The sequence below is a fragment of the Sinohyriopsis cumingii genome, chromosome 8 (assembly GCF_028554795.1).
Source record: "Sinohyriopsis cumingii isolate HCF-2022 chromosome 8, ASM2855479v2, whole genome shotgun sequence".
Lineage (NCBI taxonomy): Eukaryota > Metazoa > Mollusca > Bivalvia > Unionida > Unionidae > Sinohyriopsis > Sinohyriopsis cumingii.
The window spans coordinates 75,025,106-75,044,004 of record NC_142968.1 but is presented as its reverse complement, the minus strand read 5'-3'; the positions used below and the strand labels follow the sequence as shown (position 1 = coordinate 75,044,004).

Below are 18,899 nucleotides of genomic sequence, written 5' to 3'. Positions count from 1 at the left end.
AATGTCTTATCTGAACAAATGTACTGGCTCTATTTCTACAACGAGGAGTTGCGCCGGGAAGAGTTTTGTTTTTTTCTTTTTTCCTATCAACGGTAGATGTTCCGAGGGAATTTAATGACAAAACTTTCCCTCCGCTACTCTTACCATGTTTAATTTTAAATTTGGCCATAAGTTGCAAGCATTGCATTTATAACTGTCGCCATCCTCTTCGTAATTTTCCCTATGTCAGTTTCGGCATGTACAAACTTAGTTACCTTCACTTCATTGCAGTGTGGTTTTCATCTTCCTTTAACTGATTATAATGACCTTAATTAGATGCAAGTACACTTACATGGGCTTAATTATATATAATTATAATCACACCAAAAATAGAATGTCTTCATAATTATATATAATCATTGTCACTTGGAAAATTAGTATGTCTTCATATCACACTAAGATTGCAGTTTTTTTTCGTTGTTAGTTAATACTGCCATCACAAATCTATAACCGCTCCGGTGGCCTATTGGTTAGAGCGTCCGCCATGGATGCGGGAGGTCGTGGGTTCGATCCCCGTCGAGTCATACCAAAGACTTACAAAAATGGTACTAACAGCTGCCTCGCTTTGCGATCAGCATTAAGAGGTTAGTGTTAGGATTGGTCAGCCTGGTGTTAGAATAATGTGACTGGGTGGGACATCATGCTACATGTCTGCGGCATGATACCCCAGTGCTAGACATCACTATAAACTGTCACACTGCAGACATCTTAGCGATATGACTGAAAAATTGTTAAAGCTACGTGAAACATCCAGATCACACACACACACACACACACACACACACATTTATATTTTATACATAAAGCGTCACTTTGGGCAATTTTATAAAAAAGAGAAATAACGTTCGTGTCCCCAAAACTATTGATTTGTTATTTTCCGTCTTTGTGCACTACCTCTTTGAAGTTCAGTCTGTAACAGTTATGACGACACACATGAAAGATTGTTTTCACGCATCCAGTAAGTGCCACGGTCACACAGATACACAATGGACGTGTTTGGTCTGCCCATTCGTCCCGTATCCACTTTTTATATCGATATAATTAGCTCTTTAAAAGTATCAGCTATTTCCCTTATTATTACCAGGACGTGAGTAACAAATTCACATATAATGGAGTTCTGGACATAACAGAAATCCAAGGAAAGCTTCAAGTACAAGGAAAGAGGTTAAAGGTTATGCACAGTTTCCAGTCATTATAGCTTAGCATCATACGTGACGCACATATAAACTTGGAAACTCAATAGCAGAACAATAAATCCCTCAGACAAAACTAACGTAACTTATGTGTCGTCTGTATCATTGATACAAAGACATCATTTGAGTGAACATATAAACAAAAATAATTGTCTTGCACCCGCGCTTAGTCAAGATAATTGTTTCTAGAATACTATGCTGTGTCTTGACAGACACGGTAAATGTTTTGTATTAATCTCCTCAACAATATTGTTATTAGTATTAGGAGAAAGTAACACTGGTAATTTGTGAAAAGTAAATTCAGGATCTGACAGGAGTACTTGTAATCGATTAACAGCACTTTTTTGAAAATAAAATAATGAAATATATGATCAGCAATTTATATACGTGTACAATATTAACCCGATTATTTCCCATAATGTCATTATGCATCCCGATTTCCATAACACAAACCATTACTGGTCTTACCAGAGATTTTGGTATCTTAATTCGGCAAATGATTAAAAATAATAATACTCGAAATTAAACAGCACAATATAGGCTATATATAAAAGGTGGCCATTATAACCGGTTGAGGAATAACCTGTGAAAACCACACTCAGAACCACCGACCCCCGGAAACTTCACAGGAACCTACTGGCAGGTCTTCTCACATACCCACACTGACTGAGCCCGAGACTCGAAACACTTGTAGTTTTGAAACAAAATTAAAATGACTAAAAAGTTACGTTCGCATACACTTACACTTACACCCCCACCCCCACCCCCCACCCCCCACGCAAATACACACACACACACACACACACACACACACACACACACACACATATATATATATATATATATATATATATATATATATATATATATATATATATATATATATATATATATAAAATATATTATATATATAATATATATATCTTGATTCGCTTTGCAGATGCATTTAGAGTGTGCTATAACTGCGTTGGAGCTGCATCTGCTGCAGACTGCAATAAAATTACAAGATGCGGTAGCAACGAGGTAAGATTCGTCGGTCTATAGTGCTTTTGAAAGTTCTGTTCAAGTTGAATTTTTTAAACAATAAGAAAGTCACTGTCTTTCGGCATTAGTGATTACCCTTATACTATTATCTTTCTTTTTGTTAAGCTAGAAATCAAAATATCAATCTTAATTGCCTTTTTGTTGGTCTCCAACCTAACATACCATCAGCAAACAATTAAGCAAACAATTAACCGGACTACAATTTAGAAACAATCGTCATCTATAGTATATTCCAACATCTTAGTCTATGATAAATGGTCGTATCTTCTGTGTCTGTTTTACGTAAATTACACGACTCTATCCAGGCATTCGGCATCCGTTCGGAACTGTTTTGGAGTTTATAATTTCAACGTGAGGTATGATTATAAGGACTCCCAGTGTGTTGACCTAATGGTTGATATTATTATAACGTCATTACTATTATTAGCAATCGATGTTAGCACGAGGATGTTTAGCTCGTTGTCATAATAACGACATCAAAGTAGCAAATCAAAACAAACCTTTATCAACTCGTTACTGGCTGGTACGCCTTCTTAAGTAATTATGAGTGAATCAATGTCTTGCTAAACTCAGTGTAGATCGAGTTCGATTACATGTTACGGGAGAGTTTGTTTCAAGATGTTAAGATCTTTTAAAAAGCGAAAGAATACACATGCAAAATTTGGATTGGTACGTGAATCTGACCACCATCTCTGGTTATATCATTTTCTTTCATGGTTATATAACGAAGTACATCAAAGGAAAACTTTCTACGAACATGCTAACTAGCCAAAATGTATAAAGCATACGTTGCTGTAGCAATATGAGTCTAGAGGAGCCTTTTTCAGGACCAAATTGTGTCCCGTAATAGATTATTAGTACTGAAAATAATATAGCACAAACATTTGAAAATGTCGACCAACGTGAATTCTGGAAGCAAGTTAAACAAAATACTACGGCAACTTCCAATAAACTACCAATTTGCATTGATGGGAACCATGGTCAGAATAACATATGCAACATGTGGAAAAATCATTTTGAAGACTTACTCAATAGTGTTAAAAATGAATCGAATAAGAAGCATGTGCTTTCAGCATTCAGCTTTCAGCTTTCACCTTCTGCTCGTATTGAGGTAATCACATTATCTGAGATCCAAAGTGCAATAACAAGACAAAAAGGTGGTAAATGTCCAGGATCAGATTTTTTTTATATGTGAAACATTTTAAATTTTCAGATACTAGTCTTCATGTGCTATTGATGATTTCATTTAATTGTATGTTTGTGCATACCTTTGTACCAGATGATTTCACAAAAGTTACAATTATACCGCTACTAAAAAGCAAAATTGGTAACCTGGCGGACATCAAATAACTACAGACCTATAGCTCTTACAACTATTATTTCAAAAATATTTGAATGCATCATACAGAAGGATGTGAAGTCACAATCTCCGATAATCAGTTTGGTTTTAAAAAGCAGCATTCAACAGATTTATGCATATATGCCTTAAGGAAACTGTCAGCAATTATGTAGAAAATGGCAGCCCAGTGTTTATATGCTTTATAGACGCTAGCAAGGCATTAATAGGGTCAATCACTGGACACACTTTAAAAAGTTGATTGATATTAAAATACCTGTCTACATAGTTCATACTTTTGTTAACTGGTATGGCAAACAGTTGTATTGTTCGCGATGGGGAAGTGTAATGTCCAGCAATTTCCATGTAACCAATGGGGTGAGACAGGGGAGTATTCTTTCCACTTTCTTTCTACATATATATGGACGAATTAAATCGTAAGCTCGGTCAGTGTTACGTTGGGTTACGTCTGCCACCAAATGTGTTGTTTCTTAACAGTTTTAGTTCTGCTGATGATATGTCATTGATGAGTCCTTCCATCACAGGTTTAAGGAAATTATTAAAGATATGTGAACAATACACATTTGAGAATGATATCATCTATAATAAACAAAATCAGTATGCATGGTCTTTGAGCCAACTTCTTTCAAATTACCATCTCCTCCCCTTGTACATCTTAACGGCAATGCTCTTGCGTAAGTCAATAGTTAAATGTATTTGGGTCATATTTTGAAATCCAATCGGTTGGATAATGAAGATATGATGAGACATTACCGATTTTTGTGTACTCGAACAAACATGCTTCTACGTAAATTTAAGAATTGTTCATTGAATATCAAAATTAGATTATTCAAATCTTATTGCTGTACTATGTATTGTGCTCCTCTGTGGACAAATTTTAGTGAATATATGGAAAGAAAACTAGTTATTTGGTATAATAATAGTTTTCGTTTTCTATTTGGTCTTCCTAGGTGCCTCCAACATGTTTGTAAATTATAATGTATTCAGTTTTGATGAAGTATTCTCAATGATGACAAGAATATCTACTAGTAAGGACTCTATACTGAAATCTCTTTGGAACTATGACATTCATTAAAATTCTCATATTATTGGTAGATGGAACAAATTACTATTTAAATGTGCCATTTAATTTCATTCTTAACAATGCAGGGCGCAATTAATTGTGCAGATGTATCTGTATACTTGTACGTATGATATATATGTTCTTTTATGTTTACAATTTTTTTATACTTTATATCTATATTTTAATTTAGATGTATGGAGTATATAGTGTGAAATAAAGAATTTTTATTTTATCTTAAAGCAAAGAAAGGAATCGTTTGTCATAGAGAACGACGTTACTTTATTGATACTGGTCTTCTATGCACAAGTCTAATATAGACCTGACATACTGAGAAAAGATCAACCCGTCATCGTGTAAGACGATACTAACGTTGTTAGAACGTATTCCTAAGGTCTAGTTAGACGGATAGCTACGTAATGCATTAAATGAGGAGGAATTGCTTGGTACAAGTATGCTTTCTTTAGACAATCACGACACTTTAAGTCCAAAAATGATTTTGTACGGAAAGCGATGCAAAGTCCAGCATTGACTAAGGTTGGATATATTTTTTCAGGAATGCTTTGAGGAAGAAGTCGTTACTAGTCATAATGTCCTTTTTAACTCCGGTTGCAGGTCAAAAAGAGTAAGTATATGCTGTAAGGTCTTATATCGATATTTGTGTCTAAGAAACTTTTTTTCTTTCTAATAATAAATGCATCTTATTATTATTTCCCGTCATGTATCCATCTTTCGGCCTGTATCTCTCCATTCATCTGTCTGTTGGTCTGTTATTATGCAAGTTTGTCTTTTTCAGTTTTGTTTTCAATCTTTCTGATCGACGTTTCCACGCATTTGTTTGTAACCTAGTTATCTGGCGCCCCCCCCCCCCCCATCTCCATTCATCTGAATGCATCCCAGTTAACTTCCTCTCCATGTATATCTCCATGTATTTGTCTGCATTACACTTACCTACCCCCTCTTTCTTTCTTTCTTTCTTTCTTTCTTTCTCTCTCTCTCTCTCAATTAATGCTTCAGTTCCTTTTATCTTAGTTGCAGTTTTGGTTACTGTTGCCAGAAATAAGTCTTTCTGTCGTCATTGTTTGATACATTTTATATTGTTTCAAAAACAGCAATGCTGCAATAACAACAACAGCAACTACTACAACTAGTGCTACTAAACCAACTACTACTGCTACTACTACAACAGTTACAAAACCTACAACAGCAAAAACAAAAAGCTACTAATATTTACTATTACTGCTATTACTATTACTACTACTACTTCTACGACTACTAAACACAATTGCTACTACAACTGCTACTATTTCTACTAATGCTACGTACTACTATTAATGTAACTACCACTACTACTATTACTACTACCACTAATACTAATGACAATGATAATAATACTGGTTACATGGACTATGACAAAGACTTTGATGATCATGATTAGGAATCTAGAAATTTGTTAAAAACATCAACCATGTCTGCAGTGTGGCAGTTTATAGTGATGTCTAGCAATGGAGCATCATGCTGTAGACATGTAGCATCGCATATATATATATATATATATATATATATATATATATATATATATATATATATATATATATATATATGTAACGATTACAAGACATCCGGATCCTACACGATCCTTCAGATATAATCAGGCATATGGTTGGCAGGCATCACTGAAAACATCATAGACAAGCATTTGACAATACAAAAGAAAAATAACATGTGCATTGTATTCATCGACAACGTTATGTATGCGATGATTGCAGTAGTCGCTTGAGTAACAAAGTTAAACGGTACGTGATTGGCGACGTATGTGACAGCACCCTCAGTTGGAATTGGTTCGTCTATATTCGTCGGCACTGCTGATAGTAATAACATTATCGCAAATTAAACTATCAACTTATGCGAGTAGGTAATTATATAAACACAGACATACTGTCGACGGCAACAGTTGCACATAACGCTATATCATCGATCATATCATCTGGGATGAAAGACGGAGAACTATTAGATGATGAATTCATTGCAATCAACAGTGATTTTTATTTCGAGTGTTAGTCATTGATTACTCCACATTTAGAATCAGTACAAATATAAACTGACAGCAGAAATTACCACGCGACTGGAGAAAATTAACACAACTCCGCCGACGACTACAATCATATCATCGGCGTCACAGCAGCCGGAATTAGACATCAGCTCAAGAAAGGGACATAATGGTTGGTCATTTAAGATCGCACTGGCACAATTTATTATAGTTGTCAACATCAGAGCAGAATCATTTGGTGCATTATCCACTAACAACTCACTGGTATTCGCGTACACAAAATAAGGATGATGGAATGCCCGAGTGTCGTCGGCATTCCAACAGGATCATAACAAATTGTCAAATCAATAATGAACGTCATCGCAGAATCAAATTTATTAAGGGAAAAGTATCAAAGATCACTATCACGGTACACGAGCCAACGCGAAGCACCGCTGTTGAAATATCAACGCCAGATTTCTCCGCTGATAAAGATCAGTTTTAGATTAGGACTGTGTTACGATTGTAATCAGCTATTACTGATAATCGTCCTCTTAAACCAGAACGAGCAACACTGACTTGGGGCTGGGGTAGAGCAGATCACGACCCACCTCAGATTCGATCTTGACGTTAATTTAAATAGTTCAGGATCTTCAATACAATGCTGATAGTCATACCTTTAAGCATTCATTGATACGCCAATTAGAAGATAATGTAAATGGTCCAAAGAAAATATGAAACAAACACGACAAGGAATTTAAGCTAGTAAACAAGCTATATTAACAATCACATTTTCACAACTCCTTCGATAATAGCCAAATGGAGAATTACGGGTTAGACTTGCTTCTGAAACTTTTACTCTCCTAGCTGTGATAAGGTATGTAAAGAGATATTTTAGCAAACTCCGTGAAGAGATAAGGCCGAAAGCAGAGTTTGGGTCCAGAGATCATCGCTCATTTCCCTTCGTAAACGTTTATAATAATGAAATATATACATGTTGAGCTTATTCTAAAATTATAATTGATGAAGTGCTATAGCCAGAAATCGATACTGGTGGAATTAAGAGTCTAAAGATAAATTTTCCAGTTCCAGAAATTGATATCTCAGTAACTGAGAGTCGTATAAATAAAATGGTTGATAATCAGTTGTCACAATTGGTTCAAAAATGGGAATCAATGGAAGGAAGATAATACTCAATCATAGCAATCATCCAGATGGTGGTGGTCGTCATATAACATCGGATGCTGTTTATTTTACGTTGACGATTTATTTAAATCTTATCTGTGACGCTGTGGATAGTAATTCTCAGGCGGGATCAAAATGGACTTCGATCTCAGCAAGCACAGCATGGATATAATCTGTATAGCATTTCTCCAGAGGTTACCCTGGCCATTGGATTGTGTCCGTGCCCACTAATCCTGTTTATTTACGCTCTCATAATCCGTCTTCACGATTACAATTTTGTCGGATCGAGATAGACTTTTATTGGACATCCTCGGAGAAGAATTATTTGTCAGTGTATGTCAGGGACTGACACTTAGCGATAAAAAATAAATAAAAAGATAACACTCCGAATAAACAAAAGGAAATGATATGTTATATTTATTGATGCTGGCAAGCTTGGCGGCCTAGGCTGCTTATTATTGTTTTTCGGTGAATTGTGGGCATAGAGGGAGAGTGATCCCCCCCCCCACACACACACACTGCCCAAATAACTACATGTTTAGATCGCTTGCAATTGGAGTCTTTGGATTACTCCACAAGTTTCCTTACCTGTTTCGCACGTACAATTACCAACATGTTTATCATATTCTCGTGACATCGTTGATCTAAATTTTCTCGGTCGGGTTTACCAGAATAACACATTTAGCAATCGCGCTATCATTTCTGACTCGTGTAAGGAACTTTTACATTGCTTTTTGGAGTTATTTGATTAATCGATAATTCGCTGCTATAGTATATCTAGCATCCTCCTGTCGCTCTTGTATCATTTTAAAATCGTTGTTGATTTTTTGAGGATCAAGTGTACTACCAAACCGCCTTAATTTCTCAAGCAATCTTTTGCACCGGCAATTTCTAATCACACCAAGGCAATTTGCTTCATAATCACAAAAACTGCAATGTCTTCTGAATTGATCAATCAACGCGTACTTCCTCCATTTATATATATTGAGTTTAGGCAAGATGGAGCTGCGCATGTTAGGTCAACGTTCTGGACTGATAATCCTGAGATAGATCCCAGTGACAATATTTTCATCAGTGCGGCAATGATTGAACAAAAGGAAAGAATAATTATTGATCGTCTAAGGGATGATAAGAGGTACTCTTTAGGATCACTTTTTTTTTGCCGCTGGCGATCTTGTAGACGGCGATAGGATTCTTTTGGTCATTTTGATGGCCCAATGTGCATTATCCAGGACTAATTCGACCCTGTTCGAAAATCCTGACTCTGCCAGCACATCGCCGTTAAGAAAAAAAAAGTCTAAGCCTGGAATGTTGACAGGTATTGACAGGCCGTATTACATACAAGCATATCATGTGATGGTCGTTGTTTACGCGCTTTATACGTTAAACGAACCTAATATTGATGCTCTTTAACCGATTCGAACTCGTATCTTAAACAGCATATCTGAAAGGGACAGATACTATTTTATGAACACGAGACTAGGAAATAGATTGACAGTATTATGCGCAGAGATAACAAAGAAATGGACCGAAAATGTAAATGAGAATGGATCCAAAAGAGAAGACATCGCCGCCTTGCGAAAAAAAAAAAAACTATCAAAATTTCCGATACTAGTGAAAACAACAACGGACGAGGGTTAGTACTATTCCGGCAACTATCAAGCAAAATCTTCCCCGATAGTGAAAGTTGACCACAACGCTCATGAAAGCATAACACATTTCCACCTAAAAAAACTACCAGATTTTATAGCGGCAATAATGTTTTGAGTGTATTAATAAGATATATAACATTGTCATAAACGATCCAGTATCAGTCTGGCTGTTTCAGAGTGATAAAGAATCCGATGACGGGTTTTGATCACTTCGATCTACCATCTGGCAAACATTATCGCCCAAAATATGTTTATGAGCAGATTATACGGGTGGCATTAAAATAAACACATGACATAAATGTCGTCGATGAATTGCTGAATATTTGTTTGACAATCTCATCTCTCGTTCTTCATTTTGGCTAACAAAGAAAAACTCATGGACCATAACACCGAGTGACTTTATTGAGTATATACAGCATTCATGTATTGAATTTGACTCAGTGGCCTTTGAAACACTACCACAATCCCGATTATTCTATTTCTATTCATATATTAGCTTGTTTTCTTTATAGTTTTCTTGAAAATGGCGAATGCAGGTCGCATTTGAAACGATTTGGCCATCCAACGCACGCACGAAACGACCCGAGCTGCGAAAACTCTCTGCTGTCGGTGGATCCCATTGATGTAACCGGATTTGACGAGATCGAATCAATTGAGCTTGTCAAAAACATTTATCCAGTTATTCCTGCTTGGGTGGGGCGCCATTTTAATAAATCAGACTCGGAGATATATCCATGAGACTGATAAAAAAATAAACGTGTTTGGGCTCCTGTAGTATTATTGTTGTTAATGCTTGATAAGGGGACACCGTCATCGCTGACGATGAGTGAAGCAATAACAAATGAGGATATGGCTACCTAACCTAGAAAGCAACGATGAAGAAGATATATCGATTACAAAAGATATGAGGCGAAACATCATTAGCAAATTTACGCAAGTAGCCTCATCCGATAACAAGCGCCGTTGCACAAAGTTAATCATGGGCGAAGTAGATCCTGATTTTATAATTCCTGATATTACGCGAAGAGGTGTGATTTCTATCAGGGTTAATGCTGACCTACTGATGGAACTAAGCTAGGTACTATTATCAGTTACTGTGATGGTGATTCGCCGCAGTTTACTCGCCTTATGATCCTATTTCGCGACATAAAACAGTTTAGCTGAATGGCCCTGGTGGTTCTTGTAAAACAAGTCGTTCGTTTATGGGGAATTCCAGTGACCCCCACCGACGTATGATAGGATATGCAATAACGATTCATTCAACGCAGGGTCTAACAATCTCAAATAAGAATATTTGGATTATCAATGATCGTGTAAAATGGTCAAATTTTTACCAGAATCTCTCAGCTAAACAGGATGGTTTAGACCGGAAAATAATCAACCTCAGGATGTACCAGGCGTACCAATTCACGGAACTTTAGTCCCCGGCACGTAATGGATAAAGTGAACTCAATATCAGCTAGATGAAAAAAAAAAAAAAATAAATAAACGCGAGTTTGATCCTGATCCTGAATTCATCATGGATTTGAAACAATGACAAAATAATTACTGCGCGCTTTGTAACAATAATGCTATGGCACTATTTTCCAAATGACCCAAGACCATTTACCGTGGACAGATAGTAGTTTGGGGTATACACGCGAAATTGTCTCCATGACATGTTTTGAATGAAAACAATGTCGTGACGCCTCTAAATTAGAGTCAGGTCCATGTCAATCGTAATGACGTGTTTTCTTTTTCTCCAGAAATTACCTGTAATTGTTCACGACGAAGGGGCTTCCGAATCTAGTGTGTAAATTGCAGGCCTACCCGTAGAACTTATCACGCTGAAATTTTTATGTCATGTTATACTCCATATAGGATTATTGCTCTTCGTGTTGACCAGGTTCATATAAATACCTGACTTTCCCGTTGGTACACAGCAATGGTCTTGCTGGCTAATAGCGTCTCTAAGTCTGTGCGTTTCTTTGCGATTTCATCGATGTGTTTCGTTGCAATTCCACGCGTGACTTGGTTGTTTAACGCAGCTATTACGCTTGATAGTCTTGCAAACCATTTACAAGACCGAGTGTCCCTCATCAGTAAATAATTGCAATGCCAGTAGCCGGTAAAGGAAAGTAACATTTCCATTGGTCAGATTGTTACCACGTGATCAAAATGACTTGCGTTTATTTCTGTATGAACTGTAAGGAGAACTACTTTTCTAAGAATACCCACTTCTGTAAATAAAGTCACGTATAAAGCATAAGACAAACACTGCCAGTGAAGGCAGATGCGAAATAAGCCTTAAAGAAAAAGAACATTCTAACAATTAAAAAAAATAATTGAATAAATTTGGCTACCATTGGTTGAAGGACTCGTATTATGATGACCTTTTTATGATCAAGCAGGACAATCCCAAGTGCTATAAATAACTACATAACAGAAAACCCCAAACATGTATTACTTCGCTCAGTTAAGATTTCTGTTTTTTATGATGCAAACAAAATATCATAATGAATGATCGAAATTTCAATTATAAGAGTTTAACATTGTTTTTTTCCGAGTTTATTGTGGTATAAACTGTCAGTTACTGACTTACACAGCTTACACAGCGCCCTTCGGGCGTTATTTGCTGTGTGAGTCGGTAACTGACAGTTTATTCTACGATAAACTCAGAAAAGCAAAGTTAAATTCTTCATTCTTGGGCGTACTGATGTCAAACAATCGCTCAGCACGAGTTCGATTAAAGTACTTAACGATTTCCTGATCATTATGTATGTCGGCGTGTCCGCGTCTGATTTCAACATTATGTTTCTGCATCAGCGATTTTATGGCACCAATACATTCTTTGCCTGGATCAACATGTAGCTATCGCGACCATTGTAAATAACCACGTGATAAATTAGTTTAAACACGGCTGCGATATGAGTCGCTGTTTTAGTTGATAATTGTTCCGCTTCATCGTATCTGCTTGCAACGTCAACGACCATCAGCGTATATTTGTATGTGCGTGTGCGTACATTGACGTGGGGCTAAAATAAGATTCCTGATTGATGAACTTCGTTGGGAGTGCTAACACCAAACCGTCCATATAAGGTCGTTTTAGGTGGTGGCAGATAAATTTGCCATATTGTCTATCGGGATAGCCAATCTGCGGAAATATCACGATTGACACCCGCTTCATCAGCGAGTTTGCTAATCGCCGTTGTGCCTTTCCATTATCTTCTTTGACTACAATAAATCGATTTCATTATTATAATTATCGAACAATTCATAGAAATCCCCACCTCTAGTTCACCACTCATCGCCGATCTTATCAACCAGTTGGCCAGTGAATCCTTATATTTCTATTCTTTATGAACTTCAGCTTGTGAACAAGATTGACATCAGCGATAGGTCGTAGTTGCACATCTTTTTATTGTAAGCGTTGTCGTGAGCATGGCATGGCATGATCAATATCATTTACAGGAAATTCGCCAGTTTGTGGTCGGTGTTCTTTGTCACGTTTGATAACAAAATGGGTTCAAGAACCAAAATAATGATATCCTGGAAGAGGTTTTTCACCAGGATTCTTAGCCCATGAAGTTCCTCGTAATTTTCTGAGTGTCGCGGCGATATCACCACTCTTGGATGGCATCTAGCTAGACGCTGTTTGCGATTCGTGAATTGCTGAAGACACTAAGAGATAATTTATTTACCGCATTTTACGCCGTACCTGTAAGTGCCGATCGACGATTCCTTGAAGTTGTTGTTCTTAATACAATATTATCAATGACCATCTTGCCTCGAATACAATGTACACTCATGATTATAAATAATAATATAGTCGTACAACATGAACGTGATTGATGTTTCAGCAACAAAAGAGCAAGAACCAATCAAACATCATTCAGAATTACACAATTCTATCCTCGGCAGTATCATCGGTCCGTCTGGGTCTGGTAAATCTCAGTTGCTACTCAACCAGATAATGAAATGGCTCAAATGGGTCAAATTGTATTTAATAGCGCCATCCACAGACGATCAGCGATGTTATAATGTCCTCAAGGTATTCAATGAAGATGCAAATGATTCCTTATCGCCCGATGTAGATGTTGTTGCAAATATCATTGATATCAATGATGCTCCCTCGGTCGATGGTCTTGATAATAGTGTTAATAATCTTGTGGTTCACGATGATGTCATACGTGAGAAAAACCCAAACAAAACAACAAAACAAATGCAGCTAGAATATTTTCACGCGGCTGGCATAAAAAAGGGTTGTCATTTACGTTAAGAAGGGACACACTCAAATCCCGAAAGTGATCAGAGATAACTGTAACTTTTTGGTCATCTTTAACGGCGTAAATACACATACGCTTCTAAATATTCACCTGATTTGGTATTCTGGGTATATGGACATGAATAAGTTCAAAAACACTTTTGAACATGTTCAGAAAAGCCCACATGGATTCATTACAATCAATTTCCACGATTCACGAACACGATATCGCATTGGTCTCGATACAATCTTTGGATGAGCAGCCTGTCAGCACATCAACGATCAGTCACTTATTTTATAACACACCCTGCTACACCTGCGGAAGCCCCTTACAAGGAGGACGGTCAAACATTGTTGGCTGCTGAATTTTCAGCAGTTGCAAAACGGTTCGTTAGTGGCTGTCAGAACCGTATCCGTGATGGTTTTGAAAAAGGCTTATGAAAAAATCTATAGAGCGTTTCGTAGGCGATATAAAAATGACATGGTCCGCGACTACCCGGAACGACTGGTAAATGGCCCTTACATTGACCAATTTAGATTAACTCATAATGGTAAAATCAGCCAAAATTATCCGATTTGCCTTTACGCAGGATGAATTCAGAGCCAAGGGCTTGAGCGAGATGATCCCACGAATGTGGTAAAACAGAATCGCGCTCTTGTTGAGTTTATTCATCATATAGAAACTGCACTTACTATTGTACAGAACGGCTGTTGATATTTACGGACGTGGGGTCTCGCCAACCATTTAGCACCTATGTGGATATGACCAAGTATTCCACCAAAGTAGATTTAATGAGAGTACCAGCTTGGTTGTTATTTACGTCGACCCTATTGAGCTTGTGATTTTTTTATAATCAAACTTGAAAGTTGCAATCATATAACATTGACACTCAAGTTGTTTTGTAGCTACGAGACAATGTCGCGAAAAACCTGGTTGAAAATCAGTGAGATCGGGGTAGTCATTGACTCTGGTGTGCCCCTTGCATTGATCAAAGACTTCGTCAATACTGCCAATACAGAGATGAAACAATATGTCATTGTCAAGATTACATAGGTACCACCACCACGCGCAGTAACTTCAAACATCTAAAAGAAAGAACCTAACTCAGTAACTGTAGCAAATGTCCGACTTGGCTCAGTTCTCTTGGTTTAGATATGCCTAAAAACCGCATCTTAAAAGTGTACAAGTCCGTATCATATTTTTTATTATAAGCAGTCCAGATCATAATTTGTTTATCATAAGCAGAAATAATGAATGGTGGGGTAAAATAGTGATGCTAATAATGATCAAAAGAATCGTAATTTGCTGTCACCAATGCTACATGTTAGCAAAACAGCAGTTATGTTGGTGGAGATTTTGCTTTTACAATTACAATATCAATATCATTATTTGTTTGCGGTGACATTTAGCTTGAAGGAATGAACAGTTAACCAGGATGGTACATAAGCCGGTTTGGTGTTTGTATTTAATATTAGATAGATCATTATGTTTTCTGAGTGCGGTGATGAGATTGCAGAATTTCCGACGAGGTGGGAGGGTGAACAGTGATGCCAACACCGATAGCAGTTTCGTTCCACTTATCCAAGGATATCAGCTTGAAAATGATATAATTAAAAGACCCTCGTAGAAACTCAAATGTTATTTTGGCAGGGTCAAATAGAAATCAACAGGTGGAACCACCCTGATGTACCAATACAAATTCAAAGCCAGCTTGGAATGATGACACTGGGACGTATAAATAATAAAACACGAACTTATTTATTTTCATAATGATACTTTTGTTAAAATGTTTGATAAAGAGGTGAATCCAGGGCCCAAACCCTAGTATCTCTACACGCGTCTGGCATAATGAAAGATCTTCGAAAGAGAATCCATTCGCACGACCGAACATTTCCAACAAAATGATAGGAAGTGAAGAAACAATACCAAAAAAGACAATTTACTTAAGTAGTAGCCCTATTAGTAGGAAACAAACATGATAATCAAATCTTTTAATTTCTCTTTGCCATTATATCTAATCGATGCATGCTATGCTTTTGATCACCGACAACAGTTTAAGATTTGATGACTTATTTTTTAAAGTGCCATTTGCATTCGTGGATCACTATTTAAGCCAATTGAGAAAAACGTAATATGAAATAAATATATTGGTCGTTTGGTTGTACACATTACATTTGTTTTTGTCGTTGTGCATAAAATACTTGTAAGTATCAATACACTACGGAATATTAAAATGGAAAGACAAAATAAATAGCGTCTTTACGAAATCTATACTAAAGACAATTTCAGCAGAAAGATAGATGCAATAAGATGAAAAAGGGCGGGTGGGGTATTTGCTTTTCATATGTTCTTCATGTGAAACCAGCATTGCACTGGGAAATAAAATGTATGTCGTTAAAACTTTGGCAGGGTTGAAACTAGCTTTGTCTGGGTGAAAACTGCGATACGAGGAGAAAACAGTGATGGACTAATAATATTTGAATAGAATATTGTTTTCCAATATTCTTTTCCAATGGTATGTGTTACAAACATAAGAAAAAAAAAATAGCGACTGTATACAATTGACCACACAAGCTGCAAAATGTCGTCGTGTTCATATATGTAAGGTTGAAAGTATTGAACAGAAATATTTCAATTAACTTATTCTTATTCGTGAGTCGAGTTGGGTATCTTTGCAATCACGAGACGTATTCCTTTACCTTGTAACATCTAACATCTTTTTATTTAAAAAAAAAACGACGAAACTCTTATAAAATTACTGACCCAGAATTTCTTCACATAAATGACGCATCTTATTTTTACTTTTCAATAAACATATACTGATGATGATGATGATGATGATGATGATGATGATGACGACGATGATGACGACAGTTATTATTATTATTATTATTTCAGGTCTGTGAAACGAGCACGGACATAAACATTGGAAAAAGAGCTAATGTGGTTGTATGTAGCAAGTGTTGCGATAGCGATTTTTGCAACGTTGGATTGTGTGTGGAAGGTAAATATGATTGTCTCGATGATAGATATCAATGAAGATCAATTGGATGAAGCTATGATGACATAATGAAGTGCTTATAAAACGAGGATGAAGAAAAAATTGAAGATGATGATTAGAACAAAAATAGCAATTTCTCAAGATACTTTCCTTCAAAGAATTCACATAAATTCGTAAATAGTAATCTTTACATTCAGTATGCTAATAATTTGATTTATTTTCTTAGTTATAACAAAACCTTTGGATAATCCTAAATTTCGCGTGTCCGCCTTATATATTATCAGATATTTCAAATTGTAAAAATATTCGTAAATATATTTGGGTATATAATATGATTGTGCATAAATATATGCAAGCGTGTATACATACATACATACATGCATACATACATACATACATACATACATACATACATACATACATACATACAGTATAATTCAGAATAAACTTGACACTACATTAAACTTTACGTGCACGATTTCTTCAAAGCAAAGTGAACAACTGTTTTCGGTGTAGTTCATCTTCAGGCTAAAATTTATTTAATGATCCAATTTAAAAACATGCAGCAAATGTCGTAATCAAAACATTTAGAACAGGTATTATGTAGTACATGGAATTTTAAAACATTACCAGTGTTTTTCTTCCGTAAAGTCTTATTTTAATTTCAAGATGCAGCTGGATAAGGTAGGAGGCTGTATCTTACTGTTCCCATCCCTACTGCCAACATGAGAAATCTTTACCAAGCCTAGAATGAATGTGATGTGACCGCTCCGGTGGCTTAGCGGTTAGAGCGTCCTTCTCGGAAGCGTGAGGTCGTGGGTTCGAACCCCGGCGAGTCATACCAAAGACTTACAAAAATGGTACTATCAGCTGGATCGCTAGGCGCTCAGCATTAAGAGGTTAGTGTCAGGACTGTTCGGTCTGGAGTGGATAATGTAACTGGGTGGGACATGATGTTACATGTCTGCGGCATGATGTCCCAGTGCTAGACATCACTATAAACTGCCACACTGAAAAATTGTTAAAGCTACGTTAAAAATCCTAATCACACCCCCCCCCCACACACACACATGAATGGGGTGTGTGGGAGAGTTTCTTCATTGAGATATGGTAGGAGAATTCAGTTGGCAGTTTTGGGCCCCTCTACGATTCTGGAAGGTTTTAATACCCAATGACAGACAGACGCTTTGTCTCTGAAATCCTTGTGCCAGTACCGTGTGAACTACATCTACAGGAAACATACAAATACGACCATGGGAAGTGTAGTTTTCACCATTAGCGTCTCGTCAGCTTGGAACTTATCTCGTCCAATTTTGGCTTCATTTTATCTGTTGGAACGACGTTCCACTATTCAATTTTACCACATGATTATCTCCTCCCCTCAACGAAGCAGTTCCAGTTTTCGTACTAATTTTGGCTGACCATTTGAAACCAACCACCATGTATATTCGTCCTAGCTAAAACCAGTTAGACATCCCATAATGCCTAAACCATACAAGTAGTCTCAAAAACCACCAATCAGCAATCCCATAATGCCTTAACCTTACAAGTAGGTCTCTGCCTCAACCAATTAGCAATCAAATAATGCATCAACTGTGCAAGTGGTCTCAGTCACAACCAATCAGCAATCCCATAATGCATAAACTTTATAAGGAGTCTTAGCCGAAACCAATCAGCAATCCTATAATGCCTAAACCTTTCACGTAATCTCTGCCTCAATCAGTCAGCAATCCTATAATGCCTAATCCTTAAAACTAGTCTCAAAAACAACCAATCAGCAATCCCATAATGCCTAAACCTTACAAATGGTCTCAACCACAACCAGTCAACAAATACCACAACAACTGAATTTCGGACCCTTAAAAAGCTAAAGGTTTAAAGTGGTTTGGTACATTTCATCTCCATAGATAAATCTGCCTCTATTCTTACTCTGCGCGTATCCATATACTATAATATCGATTTATGTCTAGTCAGGTCACTCTAAATATGGTACCAAACAACTTTATAATACTTTTGTTATCGCCATATCTATTACGCTTTGTACACATTTTGCAGCCCATGTAACACAATGTATCTACCCATCAGTTAGAACTGC

General features: G+C 36.8%; 1 protein-coding gene across 1 annotated transcript in view; it reads left to right on the top strand.

Annotated features, from left to right (window-relative positions):
* Positions 1–18,899, top strand: part of LOC149793844 (uncharacterized) — a 119,451-nt gene that overhangs the window by 35,300 nt on the left and 65,252 nt on the right. The window contains exons 3-5 of the mRNA XM_089966476.1: positions 2,173–2,255; positions 5,250–5,318; positions 16,702–16,807. Coding sequence (XP_089822602.1) covers positions 2,173–2,255; positions 5,250–5,318; positions 16,702–16,807 — 258 coding nt within the window. The remainder of the gene's footprint in view (positions 1–2,172; positions 2,256–5,249; positions 5,319–16,701; positions 16,808–18,899) is intronic.